General features: G+C 30.4%; 2 protein-coding genes across 3 annotated transcripts; one reads left to right on the plus strand and one right to left on the minus strand.

The window, feature by feature from the left end:
* The first annotated feature begins 3,246 nt into the window (after window positions 1-3,246).
* Window positions 3,247-13,492, plus strand: LOC119829659 (circadian clock-controlled protein daywake-like). 2 transcript variants are annotated; one of them, XM_038352276.1, is made up of 6 exons: window positions 3,247-3,449; window positions 3,772-3,941; window positions 8,950-9,020; window positions 10,248-10,387; window positions 11,702-11,855; window positions 13,199-13,263. In XM_038352276.1, exons 1-6 carry the CDS (start codon window positions 3,386-3,388, stop codon window positions 13,200-13,202), a joined length of 603 nt encoding a protein of 200 aa, XP_038208204.1. In that variant the 5' UTR covers window positions 3,247-3,385; the 3' UTR covers window positions 13,203-13,263. The 2 variants fall into 2 exon arrangements, with proteins under 2 accessions (XP_038208204.1, XP_038208203.1); XM_038352275.1 differs by having other exon boundaries at window positions 3,248-3,449; window positions 11,702-11,851; window positions 13,199-13,492.
* A 558-nt stretch (window positions 13,493-14,050) lies between these two features.
* On the minus strand, window positions 14,051-18,271 carry LOC119829660. The gene is made up of 4 exons (XM_038352277.1): window positions 18,032-18,271; window positions 16,724-16,768; window positions 14,765-14,882; window positions 14,051-14,487 (listed from the first exon to the last, which is right to left on the minus strand). The coding sequence occupies exons 1-4, from the start codon at window positions 18,112-18,114 to the stop codon at window positions 14,080-14,082; spliced, it is 654 nt and encodes a 217-aa protein (XP_038208205.1). The 5' UTR covers window positions 18,115-18,271; the 3' UTR covers window positions 14,051-14,079.
* Window positions 18,272-18,505: the final 234 nt, after the last annotated feature.

Raw genomic sequence — 18,505 nt, forward strand, 5'->3', positions numbered from 1 at the left:
GTTCTGAGGCAAACAATCAAAATTAAGTCGAATTAAGAACTTTCTTTATTAAATCGGTTAAAAACTACACAGAAATAATGTGTTAAATTGCTAATATTATACCTAGATCATAATTTACCGACAGTAAGCAATTTCGCGAGTTAGATTATAAACTAACGCTTTTTGCAATCTTAAAGCGACATATCCATTGCGTCCGCCGATAGGTACATAAAAATATTTTCCTCTTGAACATGAGGTGTATAAATACCGTTGCGTGTAATCATATTACTTACACTAATCTTAGAACCGTGTCAACGACCTATTGGAAATAAGGAGACATTAATTTTGCAGTGCTCTTGACACGTGATTGATACGCATAATGACTAGCTAGAGTCATGAAGAAAGGCTTATTACGGTTTGATGTCTTTATGTTCATTTATATCCTCTTTAGAGAATCAGTACTCTAAGATACGTGGGGTGATTTATTTTAGCTATTTAGTATTTTTACATAGGTAGGAAAAAAAATTGTATTCGTATTTTTTTTTCACAATTATAAGCCTTATGCTTGTACAAAAATTACCAAATGCCGTACAAACCCGTTAATTAAACGCTATATGTTTTCATAAAAATAATTGTAACTCTTAATAATAATCTACTTTTTTATGCACCCAATTTAAGTGCTGTCGTCTTATGATATAATAGAATTCTATTTGAGAATTATTTTAAATAAGTCGGACGCATTATGGGATTTTCCCCGATCAAACTTTACGGATATCCCTCGTCATCCTAAAAGGCTTAGCAGATTCATTTCAAAAGGGTTTTAAAATCAATATGTATCACATAAGAAGATTAAGATTTTTTGGAAGATAAAAGAATACCCATACTTAATATCATTCCTTTTATTCACGGTTGAACCTTTGTACCGATTTTGACAAAATTTGGTACAAAGATAGTTTGAGACCCAAGAAAGAAGATGAGATTGAGACTGGAAATTCCTCGTGATCAGGAACTATGGAACGCGGGCGGAAAGGCAGTGTTTTTTAATATTACAAATTGTTGCTTATAGAAGAAGTTTGAGTTAAGTAAGATGTACTTAACTCAAACAAAAAAGTTAAGTACATCTTACTTAACTCAAACTAGGTAGGTAAACGCTAGGTACTTAAACAAAAATTTTGTCATATAATACATACATACAATACCTGAAACTATATTCTAAGGTTCTAATTTCCATCGGAATTTAGCAAATATTCATATGGAATCGTTTTACATAAACTGTAATTATTATAAACTATGGAAAGTTTATTTAAACAAGTGAGACATAAAAAAAGCCAACGGTAAAATCTAGAAACGCGATTATTTTTAAGATAACGCGCTAATACCTGTGCTAATAATCAATCCAATGGACGTGCTCTTTACAAATAAGGAACGTTTAAAATTTCTGTACGTTCTCATTAATCTTGAATTGTACCGTTATGTCATTTCAACGATTGTATCATTATGAGCCAAGCAAAAATATTTGAGTAGGTGTAGGTACTTACGGTCCATTTACACTGTTTTATGTAACAAACATAACGGACAGACGCGACGTTTTAGTATCCCAAAAATGCTTCTGTTGTAAAATAACTATTTACATGTCTCCCAGATTTTTTTTTGTTACAGTCGACAATGGAGCTGTGGGACGCCTGATGGTAAGCGCTACCACCGCCCAAAAACATTTGGAGAGGCATAAGGTCCATTGCAGACCTTACGCCTCTGCAAATGGATTGCCGACTTTTTGGGAAGGGATTAAGAAAGGATTGGCGATAGGAATAAAGGAAACAACTGGGAAGGGTAAGGAAAAGGATATGGGCCTCCCGCTCCCCCAGACTAGAGCTCCTAAAGCAATAATTATGTCAGTGTTTCCGACTTAAGCTTCATGTTAATTGGAGAATTCTATATTGAATCGTAACTTATATACATTTAATAATAAAATAAATAAATGAATTTTCTAGGTATCAACTAAGCCGTTTACTTTTAAACATCCCCTTCAAATAAAAATGTAACTACGCTCAACTTGAATTGCTATTAAATATCAGTAAATCTTTTCAAATTTTGGACTCCTTAAAGAATAAACATGCATCATTGGATTGGTATAATATTTGCTTGTAGAAAAAAAACCGATTGATGTCTGGTGTACTTAATTTATCTCTCAGATTTAAGTAAAGTACTATGTTAAGCATCTACACGAAAGTCCACAGAAAGTAAACAAGTTATTATAAACAATTATGAAACTTAACTTTAAGATTTAACTTTTGAGATTTCCATCATACCGTACATATTTTATTACGGACTTAAAACTTAAGAAATTAGGTATGGTCATCCCAATCCAAAATATATTTATATTTTGGCTCCTTTGGCATTTCTGTTAATAAAAACATATTATTGAGGCCATTTAAAGAAATATTATTCCGTATTTTTATACCGATTCGACTATTTTCTATTTCATATATTGATATTGGTAGTTTTCACCTGACACCTTCTCTGTCAGGTTTATTCTGGCTATATTATATTGACTTATTATTGTTGACGCTGGGATGTAATATTATCTGGTACAACCAAGGTACGACTTGCGAGTACGGATTGCGATACACAGCAAGGACTAACTGACCTTGTTCCGTGTGGATTATATTATAAGCATTTATATTACGAAGCTAGGTATTTAAATGATGCTCAGTATTTTTGTGGTAAGACGCTCTCAAATATTCTATAATATGGCTTGTTTGAAATAAACGACAAATATATTAATTGTCTTTATAAGATAGAAAGGTCGAGGCCCTGTTCTGTCTAAGTTTATTCTTGAGATGAACATAAAAATATAATACAGCCTATGGACTTATAGTAGTGAATTATTATTACATAACCATACGCAGATGTGGGATTTTGATACATTTCTGTACCATTATGATAAATAACTTCCCAGGTAATAAATAACCTCGCTAGCATGTCAAGCATATTGCAATGTCAGGGAATATGCATTAAAAATACACAAAAACAAAAAAAAACATTAACAATCTAATTAGTAGGTTAAAATATGCAGACATCATTGAATAATAATATTGTTTGATGCTGAGAATAAGAGAATGAGGATGTATCTAAAAGATTTTATCAAATAAGACAACGAAAAGAGTGTGAATAGATATCTTATACATTGTCTACTGTGACGTAATTAATAATACAACAGAACCAGTGGGTGACATTGAATGGCGTATGTTTATGCAACAACGCAAGCTCCTACCACCACTAAAGTTGCTGTGGCCGTCGCAAGACGACTGAGAGAGGCTGGCTCTAGAAGTCGTCTTTGTTGAATAATTTTATTTTATATCAATTTGTTGATTTCTATATCTTGTTGTTTTGTTGTTAATACAAAATGTTTAAAATATATATTATATTATCGTTATTTATATGCAATGGGTACGGCTTGGAAAATATTGGTAAGTGATTTTATGAATGTTGTGCAAGTAGGTACTTTAGATTCATATCATTTATTAGATAAGATGTATTTTTAACCAACGTTTCCGCGAAGGAGTCTTAATTAGACTGCAATTTTTTATTGGTTTTGTTACAATTTTGTTTTTTTTCGTAATTTGGGAGCAAATACCACCCTTCCCACTTCGCATGTCGGATGTCGGTAACTTATTTGTAATAAATAATTATTAGGTATACATCCGATAATAAATTGCGACTCGTAATATAGAAGTGTACAATTCTTTATTATATGTAGTCAATACATAAATATATAATTTTTATTTACAGATAATTATTTAAAAATATGTAACAGAAATTCATTGGAAGTTAACGAGTGTCTCATAGAAGCAGTTCATAAGGGAGTAAGGGACTTTGCTAATGGAAATAAAGATTTGGGAGTGCCCCCATTGGACCCTTTCCTTCAAAAGGAACTTAAAGTGGAATATAAGAATAATCAGGTATGTTGTTAACAACTTGAACACTATATAGTTCTTGTATCTTATTTGTTGAGACATGTGTTAAAAATGCTTAAAATAAGTATTTTATCATGATCAACCCATTCAAGTTCTTTTTTATTTAAATCAAGTGCACTACACAATATAAAAAAAATGTATTCCACGAATACGCGATGTGGGGAGGTAGTTACAAGGTGAATCAGTGTTGAAAACAATTATAAATGTTCACAATAAAATGTAAAAAATATTATTAGCATTTATATAGAATAATGAACGACTGCTTTTTTTTGCTTAAATTATATTTATAGTTTATTTTATACCACTATGTAATTCATTCTCGATCTCGTGAAATCTGGATCCTATACTCTGAATAAGTTGGTAGAAAATCTCATTCTAGGCAGTTCTATAAACAGTAAGATGTATTCCTCATAGATAACTTTTTTTGTATATAAAAAATGACAACGATCTTTTTAAAATACTCAAGGCCTCTGCCGTAACCAAATAAAATAAGCTAACATGCTCGCTTCGCTTATCAAAAACAAAAATTATAAGTTAATTACGAATATATGAAAAAAAAGGATAATAAATTCGATTGAAAATAAAAAAAAATATATTCATATTATCGTATTAACGCTCTCGGTGAACTGTTTAAAGTCAGCCCATTTCACAATTTATTTTTTTATTATTAAATATTTAAATTGTACGGTATTATAACTAGTAAGTTTATTTTAGTAACTGTCCATGTTTTATAATGAACATTATACCTATTTATCTTATACCTTTAAACGAGCAATTCTTGTATATATATATGTTTATATATATATATATAATTGGAATCTCGGAATCGGCTCCAACGATTTTCATGAAATTTAGTATATAGGGTGTTTCGGGGGCGATAAATCTATCTAGCTAGGAGTCTTTTTTAGAAAATGTCATATTCGTGTTTTATCGACTTAAACTTAGCGACTCTTCCTGACATCTATTGGCGAATAATAATACTAATACTATTTTTTTTTCTGACGTCTATTGGCGAATAATAATACTATTTTTTGGTGAATAATTAAAGTTCCAGCAAATGGCGTTGTTAAGTAACGAAGTCAATGAGTGTTTGCTTTGAGGTTAGACTAATTGTTTATATTGTTTTGTGTCTTATTGATGCATGTGTTCACTTAAAAATGCCTAAACGATCTTGGAAAAAAACGCTTATAAACAATATAACTTCACGAAGTTAAACCGAGCAAAGCTCGGTCATCCAGGTACTGATAAATAAAATGACTTCCCGTAATTATTTTCTACTGTTTTATACGACATTACATATAAGATATAAGAGATTTACGGGGTTTAAATTTTTGTCTTCATTAACTTAAAAGCAAAAATATTATATATATATATATATATATATATATATATATATATATATATATATATATATATATATATATATATATATATATATATATATATATATATATATAATTTTGTTCAATAGTCCATCTTAATAACTAGTAAGCAGTTTCAATCATATTTCAGTTATCTAATTAAAACAACACTTTTCGAAATCCATTCTAAATTTTGAAAATGCCGAGTTCTCGCCGAGAATCGAGTTCGAATCTCTGGTCTCTTGAGATCTCGTCGTAAGAGTTCATTACATACTATGGAAACCATACATTACAACAGAAACTTCAAAATTAGGTTTGTTTGCAAAAGAATTTCATTTTTCTATTACTGAGGACAGTGAGACAAACAGCTCTAAAGCGGGATATTACACATAGCTAATATAGTTTTTGGAAGGTATGATGAAAAAAATGGTCACCGGAAGTAAAATTTCTGGAATCATCTGAAATCTATTAAATAAAAAATTACACAAATGAATGTATAATTAATATGATCTAGCTCAGGTTGATATTATTATATGAATAAATTAATAATTTATAAAAAGTGAATATGTACTACATATAAAGAACTCATTTCCCATTTTATTACCTACCCAATGAAAAATAAACGAAGACTAGATCATTGTTTTCTACGTTAATTAATTATTCTTTTATTTTTATTAAACCTTTTTTATCTGGAGTTTCATTGAATCTAGCTTTTATCCGATACTTTTATCCTGTACTTTCTACGCCTCATTTGTTTCGGATATAAAACATAGTAAATTTTTAAAATTAGGTTTTCCTAAATAAATCTATGTCTAACAATTCATATATGTATATGCTTCAGATCATTCAGTGTTCAAGTGTGTCATTGTCATGTTAATTATGCAGAAAAACAACAAATTGAGTAAAATGTTACCTATATGTCACGACCTGTACTGTGTCTCCCACATATACTTCCACATCGACGGACGATCCCCATTTATTGGGTGGAGCGATTAATTAAAAATGTAACAAATTGCGTGAAATAGAGTGAGTTAGTTTTGTATTTATAAACTGGGTAGAGTATTTAGGTTCCTCTCACTCCTCAACTTTGAATTTCGTCTCTACCAAATAGCTCTGTCTATGTTATGTTTGATAGTTAATGCTATTTTTACATAATTATTTCTACCAATAAACTAATACACCTCTTACATTAATCTCATATAATTTTTCAACGGTTTAAGTGCAGAGTTCAATAATAACAACATGTCATAAACATTACACATAGAGTATCTGTAGAATATAGACTATAAATAGACCGTATAATCTATTAATTAATGTGTAGCCCTGACCATGAGATTATAGTTCACGGTCAAAAAATTCGCTCGCGTGCGAGTAATTCTAATCTAATCTAAGATATAGGATGTTATTTTTTTACACTGCGTCCTAAATCCTTTATAATAAAATATGCTAGTATTAGTTTGTTTAGGGAGGTGAAACTAAAAACAAACGCGACACCCGAAACCTAACCGAACCTACACAATTAATATGAAACAATGATTACAATTCAAATGCTTTAAAGATTAAGAAATTAAAAATGAGAAAAAAATGTGAAATTAGGATTGCAAAATAGGATTTCCCAGCAAAACGTATTTTTCAACTGACATTGGACACGTATTTGATACAAATAAATCATTGTTATTTGAATTTAGTGCTTTCAAACAAACAAACAAATTCTCCAACTTTATAATATTATTAGTATAATATCACAGCGTTGTAGAGAGTATGCTAATACAGTATTATGTAATCTGTGGTATTGATAATCAATCGAATTACAATTAATTCCTATCAGATAATATTTTTAAGGTAAACCTTCACAATAATATGCCATTAATTTGTACATTGCTACCAACATGAAATACAAAATAATGGATTTTATTTCCCATACGAGTAGGTACTATGAATATTGACTAACCAATTGACCGAGTTATGCATGGATTAAAATTTGTAACTAGTGCCTAACGTGTATTGTTTTATAATCATCAGCTTACCCAACTCATTATCAACTTAAAAATCCGCGTTATTATAAGTATATGTCGAAATCGTGGTGAAAAAACTTATACGTATCACATTTATTTTATAAATTAGGATCCATTAAGACTTTTTAGGTCTTTTTAGTTTTGATAACCTTGGTGCAAGCGATCCATCTTGCACCAAAATTAGTCTTGGCATTATAAAAAATGATGGATTTTTGCGATCTGATCTATCAAGGGCGTTATTTTTTTTTTAATAGGGGATCTTCGTTTTCCAAAGGTTTTCCACTCTTAATCAATTTTACGTAAACACGCAGGAACCCAGCTACGATATTCACGGCAAAATTTCTTCAGGATGTTTGAAACGCTTGACAGTCAAATGACTAATTGCCAACTCTATTCGGCGACACTAATTATCTTGTATCACAATGGTTAATACATACTGTGCAGAGTAATAGGAAGCAATTATATTTCTTGTTTTTCCTTTACTGCTATAAGGTCTAACTAGCGGCTAACCATCTGCATCGGTTTAACTACCTCTTATAAAAGTAATGCATGTTTACCTACTTATATTCTTCTATACATATAATAAAACAGCAAAAACTCTGTACATTGAATATATTAAAATGAACACAATATGTGTATTGTGTTCATTTTAAAATATGTTTTAATACAAGAAAATGATAAAAACATCTGATATTGACCTAGTATTAACTATAAAAGTTATACAAATTTTGCCATAACAAAAATTATTACACTTGATGAGTATTTTCTACAACTAAATTTGAACATCAGGAACATCTGATATGGAACCCAAGAGCCCAGATACAAAATGTTATGTATATATATAAATGACGTCTTAGTATTTACATTGTTCAGTCTAAAGGACATTTTCAGTTGTCTTATAAATATCGAAGGCTTGGAACTCCCGATGTGGAACTCCAAGTTCCTCTCAGTGATGTCTTAGCAGCGGTTGTTCAGTTTGATTCGCGGTTTCTGTTGACTTATAACAATCGAGATCTGGAACATTAATTTATGTACGAAGTCACGGGCACCAGCTAGTATACAAATATGAACGATCCTTAATTTCTTGGAAAAAGAATATCTAATTTTAGCCACTTACCATGTTTGCACTGGCCATACTATTTTTTCTTTTTATCTGACTTCAAAAAAGGAAGAGGTACTAATGACTGTATTTTTTGTCTAGATACCACAGCTTTCGACTGGGTCAGCCAATTTTGATTTTTTTTTTCATTTGAAAACTATTGTCTCCGGTGCGTCTTATTAACGTTTGGTCTAATCCTGACAATTTGTTATGTTAAAAATAATTATTATCATATGGCTTCGAGACCCTAAGCAAGCCAAAAAAAAAATTGCTTGTATTGAAACGACATTTGATACAGATAAAAAAAAATTGGTTATGTTTTATTTATGAAAAATTCCAAGGTGAAACTTTATTCGACCTCTCGACGATTATTGAAATAAAAAAACACAACCTTCATACTACTCTTAACTAATAATTATTTGATTATTTTGACTGATTAAATTGATAATTTTAATTTCAAATCCGAGGAAATATATTCTAATTGTTTCATCTAATCTTTCAACGATGTTTTCTTTTAGATTGAAGCAAAAATGAACGCATTTGATATTTATGTGGCTGGCCTTAGTACATCTACGGTACGAGATGCAAGGTTTGGACCTTTGTATTAATATTATTTACCTTCTATCGAGAAAATACTATAAATAACTAATTTCTTAAAGTTATTATTATATAAGAACTTTTTTCTTCTTTTATGTGTTTATATTAAATATCAGCTCTTAAGCTAACAAATCGATTTATTTATAATCTTTCCTAAAATTATAAGTAACTATTATAAAGTTTATCTCTGGTATCTAACTAATTGTTCTCTCCTAACGGCCAGGTTACTGCAGTTTTATGCTTGGTTTGTGTAATGGAAAAAAAAATACTTAACAGTAATAATGAAAAAAATGTTCATAAAAATATTGTCCATTTCGAATTACAATATATTTTATTGGTTGTTTGCACTAAAAAGGTCAATATGATAATACGATATGATGCTTTGTTGCACTAATGCCAAATTAATCAGTTGATTTGTCTGTATTTTGAAGATTTTTTATTATCATAATATGTCAAAAACGAATAGTTGTACCTACTAATTAACCCCCGGCAAATTAGCATATATTTTATATATTAATTTTGAACGAAGGTTGTATTTTATAAATTTTTGTTGTATTTTATATACTTCAAACTAAAAAAATGTGCATTTATTTATATTCAACTAGCTGCACCCGGCAAACGCTGTTCTGCCTTACTCTGATCATTTAGGGGGATGAAAAATAGATGTTGGCCGATTCTCATAGATACCGGATAAGCACAAAAAATTTCATCAAAATCGGTCAAGCCGTTTCGGAGGAGTATGGCAACGAAAACTGTGACACGAGAATTTTATACATATAGATTATGTACTGCTATGCACGTCTGCGACAGTCGAATAACCATTTAAGATTATACAAATAAAGGATTTTTTTAGTGTCGTAAAGATATGGAATCATATATACTTTTTTAAACTTTATAGTAGTTGTAGGATTTTATAACGAACGTCCAAGACCTTTCATGTTATGGGTACATTGACAATAGTTACTACTTAAATGACATAAGTACAGTAGCTACAGGCTACTTATTAGTAGCAGGGAGTCAACAGAATAATAACAAAGGACTAAGGAGCAACATAATTAGTTACTTACCAACAAGACCTAAGAAGTTGCCTCCTTTAATTTTGGTGACAATTCCTATAGAATTACAATTAAGGATGCATCGTCATAAGAACTATACTAAAATGTTTTTAAGTGAACATCTTAAAATGTCTATGTTCGTTATAATGTGTGATATGTTTTAGGCTAAAGGCGGATGAAGAGTCTTTTCATTTGGAAATAGATATGTTTACGCCTGAAGTATTTATCAAAGGTAAATACGAAGGAGGTGGCAGTTATAACTCTCTTAAGATTCTTGCTAATGGAGATTTCAATAACACAATGAGTAAGTACCAATTAAATAAACAAATATATCTACTTACTTATCTAGTGAAAACGTTAAAAAAACACGCTTATATGTCAATATTGGTTAGATTATTTTATGAAATTATCGCAAAATATAGATTTCCAACAAGTTTTTTATGTTATAATTTGACAAGTCAATTACCGATTTTATATCATGTACCTACATCAGTAACTTTTCATTATAAATTAAATAATACGGGTGAATTAGCCTATTCCCTGTGAATTTTATTTTAAATAAATATACTTATTTCAAACTTTATACTAACCTCTATTAACAAGGTTGTTATTTTTTTGTGTATCAAGCTCTGACACATGATTTGAATTAAAATTATGTTTTTAGCAACATACACAGTATAATTTGTACATAGGTATTTTAAATTCATATTTCCTTGTTTTTGTATCAAAGGTAGATAATTTAGTAATAAACAACATGTCATATGTTTGTTGCTAAATTATAAAAAGAGTAAAAAATATAGTTAGCCATAAGTCCTTTGCAAAATACGTTCGGATCTTTACACAATCGAATTCGTACTGTCTACTTTTCGAGTTATATCATTTTCCGGTTTTGCGTGATATCAGTTTGTGAAAATTTTAAAACAGTTAAGATTTTATTGCAACATGCAAATTTAATCAAGAACGTGCGATGTCGCTCGCGTGGTAACTAACATCCATACTCACAAAATTTCGCATTTATTATATAAGTAGAATTGTGTAAAATGGGAAGTGAGACAGTAATAGGAAATTAGTATGTAGTATAAGTACTTACTAAAAATGGCAAACACCCAGACAGTTCTTTTTATATATAGCTTTACTTTATTCTAATAATTATCACATGATACCTCAGTCATAATTGTTATATTATCTGTGCTAAAATTGCGCAAGGGAAACCACCGATCCTATAGGTACCTATTGGATATCAATTAACTACTAAAAGTTATATTTTATTAGCTTTTACCCGCGGCATCGCACACGTTAAATTCTGAGCAGTTTAATAGATGTTATAATACATGCCGTCGTGTTAGAGATCGTGATGTTAGAGTTCATTAAATGCATAACTTGACTTAGATCCCTTCGATTTGGCGAATATTTTTAGATAACATAATACTATACAGTAGTATCAGATACTAATATATGCACTAATTTCACGTTGCGTCACTGAAAGGTTGTGACTAGATAATATAGATAATAACAAAAAGGTGGTAATGCCCACTTATTATTATCAATAAAAAAAAAATATTTTTAAATAAATATGCTTAAATGAGATTTTTCTTTATTCCACCACATATTTTTTCAGCTGATCTTGTCTACACGTGGAAATTGGACGGTAAACCTGAAGTTATAGACGGTGTCACCTACATAAAAATTAATTCCTTTTACATGCGTCCTGATGTCGGTTCCATGAAGACTTACCTTTCTAATGAAAACCCGGACAGCAAACCCTTAAGTAAGTATTATAGCAACTTCCAGCATATTATATCGCTATTTACATCTGCCTACAATATGGACAAGAGTATAGTATTATTTTATCTGTGGTATAGGACAGAGCCTACAAATCCTTGAAAGGCCCGCAAAACAATCGCAATGCCCATAACAACATGATTGCATACAGGCATCGGTGATCACCTAACACCGAGCGCATCGTCTGCTCTTTCGCTGGTAGCGGTAAAAAAGAAAGATAGATTCAAACATTATTGTATGCGTGTACAATTCTACTTTAATTTGAAAGCTGGTGCCGCCCGTGTGGTCATATTAAAATGTGGTCTAATTCTAAGCATTTGTAGAGGGTTTGTATTTTGTTAAAATAATTGTGTTATTGTATTAACATACAAATTGTCTTTCGAGTTTATATTATTGTACTTATTTTATATTAATGTAAATCAGAAGCGTTTATTTGTTTGCTTGCGTGCTAAACTCTGGAACTTCTGGTCCGTTTTGAAATTTGGTACATAGAAAGTTTCGAGACAAAGGATAGTTTTATCTAAGAAATCCCACGGGAACGTCAATTATACCAGTACGCCCCGCGTCGTCTATATCTTCCATTGATTATGCGGACAAAGCCGATGACGGAATGTTATTAGTCGTTTATAAAACTGGGTTTCATAGTGAGTCAAAGAGTCACTTCATCATGACTCATGATTTAATAATTAGCTACTTGTTTTAGTAGTTTTACTATAACATAATTAAATAAATACAGTAGGTTTCGGCAGTTTTTGTTTTATACAAATTAACTATTGACTTGTACTTTTATAGCTATTTTATTGCATAAAAATTACTATTTACATATTATATTACATAAAGTCATAAAGTTTGCTTTTAGAATCGTAATTGGCACTACTGTGTGATATTTGAATAAAATATCTATAGACTATACATTGATATAAATCTTTGTTTCTATAAATATCTATGAATACATATACAATAAAAAATAATAAAAAAAAACATGTAAGACGGAAGTCAAATAGTACAAAAAAAGTTTGTGAGATATTTTTTGTAACAATCAAGCTTTAATTATGGTAGGCCTTAGCTGAATCACAGATAACATAATACTATACAGAATGTTATATACATATATTCAAAAATATACTTATGTTTACGATTGTAACAAAGTATACATTTCCCATTTTATTATAAATAACAACATCTTATCAGTAGTTTTTATTTTATCAGAGAAGGTATAAGCTATAAGTTATATTACTATTTGCCTTTTATATTGCCTTCCTTTAAAATAATTGTAGACAATCCATAATAAACGTTAATATACAAATGAAGTAAATACAAACTTATTTTTCAGCTGAATTGGGTATGAGAATTACAAACGAAAACTGGCGTCTTCTATATAAAGAAATGTTACCATTTGCTCAAAGTAACTGGAACAAAATTGGGACACGTATAGCTAATAAAATATTTTTAAAAGTTCCTTACGATACCCTATTCCCTAATAAATCTTAGCTTATGACATTATTATAATGAGTTGTTGTAAATTATTTAATAAATATTTGATTACCAAGAAGTGTCTATTTTATTTGAATTGCTTATGAGACGATAATATTGCATTTATATAAGATTGAACTCATATGTATTTTAGAAACAAAAGAAACAATTATAAATTGTAGCAATCCTCGCCTGCCGCATAATAAGTTATTCAAGTTGACTAATTCAAATATCCGCTTTTTTCACATATCAGGTCATTAATATTAAGCAATCGAAGTTTATTTTCAACTTCTTTTTTATCTTGGTTGAAGTCAGTTGAAGCAGTGCTGCATTATAATTAATAAAAATATAAATAGTCAATAAATATAAGTAAATAGATTTTAATTTTATGAATTTTAATAGCTAAATCTTTTAAATCTGCCCATATATTTGTAAGTTAACTTTTAGTTATGTTATTACCAGTACAATATTTTACGAGTTGTTATATTTTATCCACGAACAAAAATCGTCGTCTGATTGACAATATATTAGAGCGGACAACTTAGCTGGTGGGTTTGAGGCTTGTGCCTCTGCAAATGCTTTGGCTGCTTTTGAAGAATAAAGAGAGGATAACGACGGGGAAACAGGAATGGACTGGGAAGGTTATTTTGGGAACGGAGGGAGAGTTATTACATAACTAACACTTTTTACGTAATAATTTCTACGTAAATAATACAAGAGGAAGACGAAAAAGTTACTCGACTACGTCGTCTGTTTCTCCTTCTTTAGGGTTGCTATAATTTCTTTCAAAGATGCCAATTGTTTCATAAGTGTTACATTTCGCCGGGTAAGGGATTTAATTCTTAAGACATGCTTCTGCTGTAGTCGAATTTTTCTTCTCAATGCTCGCCGGAGCTTTGCTTCTGTCGGTGAATCGTAAACAGAGTCGAGATCAGAAGAAATATCACTTTTGCTACTTTCGTCACCCTTGTCTTCTTTCTTCAATCCATCTAGCATGTTAGCATCGATTATTTGCTCTGGTAAATAAGTACTAGTACAAGCTAAATTTGTATTATTGAATGATTCATCAGGAGGTTCTTGTTTTATAGGAAAGTCGGAAATATCTATTGAATCATCAAAATAATCATTGCTTTCAAATTCTGACACATTCTGTAAATAAAGGCAAGCTAATTTTATTATATCAAAACATCATATATATTTTTAACATTATATATAATTAAGATTATATCAAAACATTTAATGTATTGATTATTAACACATTGAGCAGGTATACGGAGCAGAGCAGATTTCAGCAGTAGTGCAAATGATTCGCACTGTTGTATGAAGCCTATCTCTTCCGTTTAATCTCTTCCGTTTATCTACTCATGTAGTATATACACGATAAATTCAAATTCTTGACAACTCTTCAGCTTAAAGAAAAACTTACAGAAGTGACTAAAGGTTTTATTTCACCATTTCCAATTTTAGCATTTTCATTTATATTGGTAGTATTAGCATCTTCACCTCCATCATCATCATCAAAGTCCGCAGATACAAAGCATAATCTGTAACAAGTGTAAAAATATTCCATTAATACTATTAAAGTATTTTTATAATCGGGAGGATTTTTCATTTTCCCAATTCTATAATCAGGATCATGCGCTCTGGTAAATTTATACAAACAGAGGAATAATTGATACGTAGTCGTCGATTTATTGAAAAGAGGAAATAATATTGTACATTGCAATCAGTATACCTTAGATGGGCGCACAACCGATAAAAAAGAACAGAGATGGGAGCAAACCGCTCTTTGAGTATCGTGTCTCACTTGCATATTTTAAAAATGGCAAATTAAACATTTTTGGGTATCGGTGAGTATTTGTGAATTACTTTTTGTGTTATTAAAACACTTATTAATTATAAAGATGTGTGTATCATTCACGATGTTCTATGCAGTAGTGACTGGCAATTAGGGGCAACTTAGTCCTATATCTTACCTTTAATAACAAATTTATAAATAGATGTACCACAATTTATAAAAAAAAAATTAAATAGCTTAACATGGTATTGCCTCTGTTTTAATCCCTTGGCGTGATTGTGCTTCTACATTGTAAATATCTTTTTTGCGAAAATGGTTAGAGCAAACCATGTTATATTGCCGCTGTCCAGTTCTTCACATCTTTTTCTTATTATTTCTATCCATTTACTTCACTAAATGGGATAAGTCGGTAATCTGTAAGAAATAATGCTTCACATACTAATGAAAGGTGTTTGTTTTTTATAGAATTTTGCAATTTTTGCACAAAAATCTAAAATTCTGACTGCCATGTTTGGCAATTGAAATGGAGAATGTGAATTAAATTTATTATTAGCTATAGCCATATTCTCTGTCAAAGATAAAAATAATTATTTCGAAACGGCAATAAGACGACTAGACGTTAAGATCTGGACATCTTCGGAACCACAAAAATACCAAAAATATATGTAACGGACTATTTGAAACATATTTTATCTGGTTAAAGTTGTTTTCTCCTGTCTTTTTGGAAACATTATAACGTTTTCTTCTTTTTTTAGTTATAGCGGGCAACTGAGCTGGTGGTTCGGCTGATGGTAAGCGATCACCGCCCATGAACATTCGCAGACGCTCAGACTTCTACGAATTCGCTTTTAAGAGGTAAGGGATAAGGAAAGAATTGATGACTGAAATGGGGCTCCGGCTTTCCCACTCCCTGTACGAAACACAATAGCATGCTATTATTTCACGCCGGTTTTATGTGGGCGTGTGGTACTTCCCCGGTGCGAGCCTGCCCAATTTGTGCCGTGTAACGTATAAGCGCTGCGGACATACATTGCCACCGAGTCAAATCAGTGTTCTTATTTCATATTGTATTACATTGCCGCTTTACTTATCTTTCACTATTATTTTGACAACCTCAAGTAAATGCCCAATGGATACACTACATAGGTAGGTAAGTAATGTCCTTTTACAGTTTGTTTTATGAAATAGGTTTGTTTATATATAGTTATGGTATATTTTATCAAATAAAATGAAGCTTCTTGTTTAAAATTATTTTCATTAAAGCCGCTACCATATTTTAAGGTAGCTGTTCACCCCGGTTACGTCCATGATTCAAATATAGCCTATGTCATTTGGTGATGACGCAGCTGTTCAATGGTGAAGTTTTTGCTTCAAAATGTTAAAAAATATGAGAGTACATATTTTGAATAAGCAACTTAACAGATTTCCTTATATTTAAATATCTATGTCTATAATAATAAACATAAGAGAAAGTAACAAAGAAATAAATAGTTCAATTATTATTTTCATTAAGTTACTTTTTTACTTTAGTTATTAGTTACTTGACAAAATTGAAGCTATGATAACTATTAAGGTGTAGTTACTTACGCATTGGAATTTGCTTTTGTATCAATATTTTCAATTTTCTTTCTCCTGAAAAAAAGAAACATTTCAATTATGAGTGTTCTCTTAAGTAACTCATCTGGTTGGTAAATCCATACCTGGAGCACAGCTCTATCATAACCCTACCAATAGCCAAATATGAAGTAGTAGTGGAATGCTTATTCTTTTCAATTTTATTGAATTGGGCCAACTCGCACTGGGGAAGTACCACATCCCCACAGAACACCGGCATGAAATAGTGCAGTGTTTAGTATTGTTGTATATTAAGTTTTTGTTGTAGAGCTTATCATCACCTTCCAGCTCCATTGGTAACAACGACATAGTAAAATTGCCCTTATAAAATAATCATGTGTTGCTCCACGGTTGTGGTGACAGAATAATTAAATCAATAATAATAGAATTAATAAATTAATTTTTTATATTTATTATAAAAAAAAAAAAAATTACTCAGAAAGCATACGCATGAAAAATATATATATAATAAAGAATTATTTGAAACATAAATATTTGGCATTGACCAATTACTTATAACTCTAATACTATAATAATATAAATACCTAAACTATTTAATTATAAAATAAGTCTCATCTAATATATTAATTTGAATCAGTCTTCATTATGAGTATATCCATTATACATTTGTGATTTATTTTATTTTTTATTTTTTATTTGGTTATTATTTGTAATGGTTGTATACTTATATTTACAGTATATGTGTATTGGTTGCTGCTTTTTTTAATCAGTGCTATTATATATACTAAGGAACTACAGATGGTACTACTACTTCAAAAGAAACACCTACAGATTTATCCTTTCAACTTTTTTCTTATTTGATTGATATTACAAAACTTTCATAAAATCTTTAAAGGCAAAAAAAGTTTTTACCAAAGTATTTGTTTTACGAAAAATTTGTGTATACATAAGCAAAAATGGGATATTTGTCTAGGCCCACAGTTATAATACTGAAAATATTAAGGGCTAAGCATAATGAAATTGACAATCGACCCTCAATTTCAATCCTCAACCATTAATAGCCTTTTTTTATTTCGAAGCTTTATTGTTGTATAAATATAAAATGTAAGCAAGTGTACATATATAACATTGAAATCAACATAGATTTGTAGCATTTTGAAATACAATGGGTATTTTATGTATAACATTCCAAAAACGTATCCATCTCTTAGCTGCTGTAGAATTAAGAAAAAAAATTACATACATCACAGTAGAAATGATCGCACTGATGCAGTTGTGAATAGCCTAAATGCCCTTAAATAAATCATATTATTTTATTACCTCTTCATATCGTTCATATGTTGAGCGTTTGATTTATATGAACGTTTTTTAGACCTCGTGACGGGCTTCACTTTATTTCCCATATTTCCCAATGACTATTTTAACTATATACAATAACGTATTATATTTACATAAAACAAGATTATTAACAGAAAGAAAACATTAAGCAACGACAACAAATAACATTATACAAAACGTAAACAGTCTGAGTAGAATGCGGCGAAAACGTGTGACAGTGACACTGACACATGACACATCTATGATTCTATGACATGCACGTTGCATAGATGTTATCACAGATTAAAATAGCAGTACCTACGTCAAGTACAATGTTTTATAACCTTACTAGTTGTGCCCCAGGGTTTCACCCGCCTAAGACCGTATCCCGTAGGAATATCGAGATAAAAAGTTGCCTATATGTCATTTCAGTTGTCCAGCTGTCTACGTACTAAATTTCATTGCAGTCGGTTCAGT

Source organism: Zerene cesonia, chromosome 10 (assembly GCF_012273895.1).
Source record: "Zerene cesonia ecotype Mississippi chromosome 10, Zerene_cesonia_1.1, whole genome shotgun sequence".
Classification (NCBI taxonomy): domain Eukaryota; kingdom Metazoa; phylum Arthropoda; class Insecta; order Lepidoptera; family Pieridae; genus Zerene; species Zerene cesonia.